At 36.6% G+C, this 4,723-nt stretch overlaps 1 protein-coding gene across 1 annotated transcript; it reads left to right on the forward strand.

The window, feature by feature from the left end:
• Positions 1 to 393: 393 nt before the first annotated feature.
• LOC137659197 (uncharacterized) lies at positions 394 to 4,492 on the forward strand. Its single transcript, XM_068394246.1, has 3 exons — positions 394 to 743; positions 918 to 3,383; positions 4,452 to 4,492. The coding sequence occupies exons 2-3, from the start codon at positions 2,096 to 2,098 to the stop codon at positions 4,490 to 4,492; spliced, it is 1,329 nt and encodes a 442-aa protein (XP_068250347.1). The 5' UTR covers positions 394 to 743; positions 918 to 2,095.
• The last annotated feature ends 231 nt before the right edge of the window (positions 4,493 to 4,723 follow it).

The raw sequence follows: 4,723 nt of genomic DNA on the forward strand, positions 1-4,723 counted from the left end.
GGCCGTACGAACGTGCTGGCTATGTTTTGGGCATGACTGCATTTTGTAAATAAATCATGAATAGTTTTAGGAGTTTTATTTGTACATCTAATGGGAATCTATAGAAGTAAAGTGAACATAATTCATTTATCCTTTAAAATATTTACCACATGTAGCAAAACAAATAGTAGTAAAGATGATAATGCAATGAAGGAATGATACCATACTTTATCTTTAGCTTCAACGTCGGCAATAACATACCCAGTTGCCATAATTTGTCAGCTTAATGAAATAACCTATCATCTAATGTTAAACTTAATTTCTGAGGAGGCCATGGCTTATTGCACAGTGAAAAAACATGACAAAGACTTTATGTACTAGACATTTCATATTTTCACATGACGACAGGAAAGACTAGTAATTATTAAGAATTTGGTATTTTCAATTGCCCTACTCTTGGTACCATCAAACTGTCTTTCCTGCCGTCCAGTCTTTAAAGATGGATAGTTTGCTAACTCCTCCTCCTTCCATATGCTTTACTCGAGCGAAAACGCCGACGAGGAGGCAGGCAGCCCGGCCGTCCGGCAGTGTCAGAGACAGAGACACAGAGACCTCACTCACCTGGAAAGGTTTCCACGTTTTTGATTTGTCCGACATGCCTTTCTTAGGCTAAAGGCTTTTATTGGGATCCCTGGTCTACGTCACCCTCTTGTGAACATCTGCCAAAATCCATCTGCAACGCCTTTGTGCATGGTTCGACAATGGTGAGTACCAAGAATATATAGGGCTTAATTTTAAGGTTATCATTGCGAACTCTCATTGCCTTGTGTTGCCTATTAAAGTTTTTCCTGTCTGTCATTTTTAATCTTATGAAGATTCGTAATAGTTTTTTTTGGTGGTCAATATGTTTTATATATCGTATTCTCTTGTCCTTTCAGGTGATTTAGCTCTCGGACTAGTAACTCTAGCTTATTCATAAATTCACGTTAACACTTGGGTAAGAGAATCGTCTAATTATACATTAATGTTTCGAGTGATTATATTTATGACGAATTGTCTCCCATATTACGACCGAGCAAATTTATATTAGGTTTACCGTTCATTTCAGGATGGTGTTCGGTTTCGATGTATCGGCCCTTTTATTTCCTTCCTGATACTAATGTAAACCTCAGTTGCTCAGTTGTAAGGTAATTTTAAGTGGGTTATTATTCCGATGGGTATATTCTTCTACATAAATGACCATGCTTTTTAGATACTAATCTTCCTGAATATATCTTTACAGACAGCGAGCGAAGCAGAACGAAGGAAACGCCCTACGATTTACGTGAATTGCCTTGTTCTCCAACCAATTGTTTGTAACTCCGTTACTGCGTTATTTTAAAGGCTTATTTATGTAATAAATATCATATATAATTACATTTTTCCTTCCAACCTTTATTTACAAACCACAGATTTTTATGGTGTTCTGCTTATGGCGCCCAACGTGGGGCAACACAATGAAAGGTGCTTAATGATGGTGCAGATGATCCAGTAGAGAATTGACCACGACTGGGGCTCCCAGTAGTCTCATATTTCTATTTGCAGGACTTTGACATTTTCCTTTCCAGGATATTAACATTTCATTTAAATAAATATATTTTTCCTTTTCAGAAAGTTAACATTTTATTATTTTGCATTTGTTATACGTTTGTTATAATGGCTAACTTACAGGTACTGATTGGACAACGAAAAGTCATTCGGAGAAAAGTCACCGAACAATTCAATAGGTCTGACACCTATTCTGCCCTTACACAAGAAGAAAAGTTAGCTATTAAAGGTCTTCTTGTTAATTATAGAAACAAGCTGTCAGAGCTAGATGATCATATCCTCTTGAAGAAATTTCCTGACGTATCTGATGAAGCAGAGTTAGAGCCAGAATTAACAAGTTGCCAGGATTATTTAGATAAAATTGAGTATTGTTTACCATTACTTGAGATTTCCAGGGGTAATAATGGTTCTAATATTCCCGACGTGGCCCGCAGTTTACTGAAACAGCCAACAGCTCCTCTTCCTAAGTTTACAAGCAAAGAAGGAGAAGATTTATTGAAATTTATAGCAGAGTTTGAGGCTACAACTAATGCATTTCAGTATCCAGACAGAGATTCTTTTATTGTTGAAGCAACAGATAGACGGTCGAGCAAAGACTTTATTATGTTCTCTGGAAGCTGACAAACAGCGTTATGTAGATGCCAAAGAATTATTGATTTCCGCCTTTGCTTCTAAGGAGGTTTGTAAAAACAATGCAATTAGGAAAATTACGGAGTTAAGTCTAAGAGAGGGTGATGACCCCTTCACATTTATTTCCATCCTCCGATCAGTATGTGAAGCAGTCAAGACTTTTAACATTGGAGCGGATGAATTTGTCAGATATTTTGCTTGGCACGGCTTAAATGGTCGCTTTCAGCGTCATTTTATTAATATTACAGGAAAAACTCATCCTTCCTTAAATGACATTATTTCACATTTCTTTGCAGCTTGCGAAAGGTACGAAAGTGACGGGAAAGGTGTTGAAAGCTTGAAATGTAAAGCTTCACGTGTCAAAACATTAACACTCCCTCTTCCTAAAGAGAGTACTACCAGCATGGCTGCGGAAGCAGTAACATATGATAAAGACAGGTCTTCGCCTCAGTGTTCCTTGTGTTCTGCAGTTGGAAATACTGATAAATTTCACTTTATCCATAAGTGCCCTAATTTTCTTTCTCCTACAGATAAAGTGCATATTTTAAAATCTAGAAATGGATGTGTAAAATGCGGCCAGTTTAATCATGTTTCCGGTAAGTGTCGTTTTAAATTCAAAAGACGCTGTTCAAATTGTAACAGCTGGCATATGACTTACCTATGTGATAGGAGTCAGTCACCAGACAGAGACTCTAACAATATTAATAACTGCAAATCCAAGGTGGAAACTTCTCCTCAAATAAGCAGCGGTGTTGCCGTACTTCCTACTTGTCAAGGTGATTCCATTTTACCCACCTTTTCATTTAAAGTTGGGGGAACTGTTTACAGAGGACTGAAGGACAGTGGTTCGCAGAGCACGTTTGTCACTAAGAAATTGGCGGAGGAGAATAATCTTAGAATCATTAACTCAAAGGTAAAGCTAACAGTTAATGGGTTTAATGGTAACAAGGAGTATTTTACTGAAATTGTTGAAGTTCCTGTTACGATCGGAGATAAATCCTTTATAATTTATTGCTTGGTTGTACCAAACATTAATGTAGCATTGAAATTACCTCTGCTTGGTAGATTGGCTGATAAATTTCAGGCACAAGGTGTTAAATTAGCTGATCAATTCCTTCATAAATGTTCTCATGAAATTGATAATGTTCAGCTCATTTTAGGTACAGACTTCGCTTATTGTATTGCAGGTACAGATACAGTTTTTGGAGGAATAAATTCATCGATGTATACTGAGTGTCATGCAGGTATTTTGCTGTCTGGTAGCATTGATTTAATGATTAAGAATATTGATAATTTAGCTGATAAGAGAGTGCCAACCTCGGCTGTTAGTAACCCATTTGAGTGTAGTTCTGCTATTCATATCCAGAGTAATTCATTTTTGCTGAACTCCAAAGTTGATATTTTTGCCGATGATGACGTTAATAATAACTTTGAGGTAAACTGTTCATTTTCTGTAATAAATGAAAGAGGTATGCTTATGGAGAAACCACTGCAACAGGCCACTGATCAACTTCTAGAGTCTGAATGCAATTATTACTTAAATTACGATCAGAATTCCTACAATGATGAAAGTATTGAACTTAATAACCAGTTGGTCGAATTTACCATCAAAACCCTTCGTCGTAGGGAGTCTGATGGACGTATTATCGTTCCCTTGCTGTGGAATGGGAAAGTTTCTCATTTACTTTCAAAGAATGAAAATCTATCCAAGTTGATATTAAGGTCTAACCTCAAGAGACTTAAACGACATCCAGAACGTTTGCAGCTCGTTGACCAAACAATTAAGGAGCAATTGAAGGCAGGCATAATTGAACCCATTTATGATTTAGAAGTGTTTAAAAGTGAGAATCCTCAACATTCTTTTTTACCACACATGCCTATCTTTAAGCTGGATAGGGATAGTACCAAATGTAGGATTGTATTTTTGTCCAACCTTAGGGATTCTTCTAATAATATATCTTTGTCACATAACCAGTGCATGTATTCAGGGCCTACGTTAAACCAAAAATTGTCATCTTCCTTTTTACAGCTTAGATTTGACCAAAAGTTACTCATATTTGACCTTAAGAAAGCCTTTAATATGTTATCTTTAACAGAAACTGATCAGTCCAAGTTATTTTTTTGGTACAAAAATGTGAATCAAGGTGATTTTTCCTTATTAGCTTTTAAGAATGTAAGATTACCTTTTGGCCTTAGATGTAGTCCCTTTTTATTAATGATTTCATTATATTACATACTTGTGTTACAACCTTCAGAGGATTCTCGAATAGCAGATTTAAAGAAATCTATAACATGATTTATATGGACAATGGGGCCATTACTGCCAATACTTCAGAGGAGTTAGAGTGGTCGTATAAACAGCTTTCGAATATATTCAATCCCTATAAATTTGACATTCAGCAGATTGTAACTAATGACTCGACTTTACAGGATGAAGTGGACCGCGAAGCCGAGGCAGCTACGCCTTTACGTAACAAGTTGTTTGGTTTAAACTGGGACCGATGTTCCGACGAAATTTTCACTAAAC

This window comes from Palaemon carinicauda, chromosome 19 (genome assembly GCF_036898095.1).
Source record: "Palaemon carinicauda isolate YSFRI2023 chromosome 19, ASM3689809v2, whole genome shotgun sequence".
Lineage (NCBI taxonomy): Eukaryota > Metazoa > Arthropoda > Malacostraca > Decapoda > Palaemonidae > Palaemon > Palaemon carinicauda.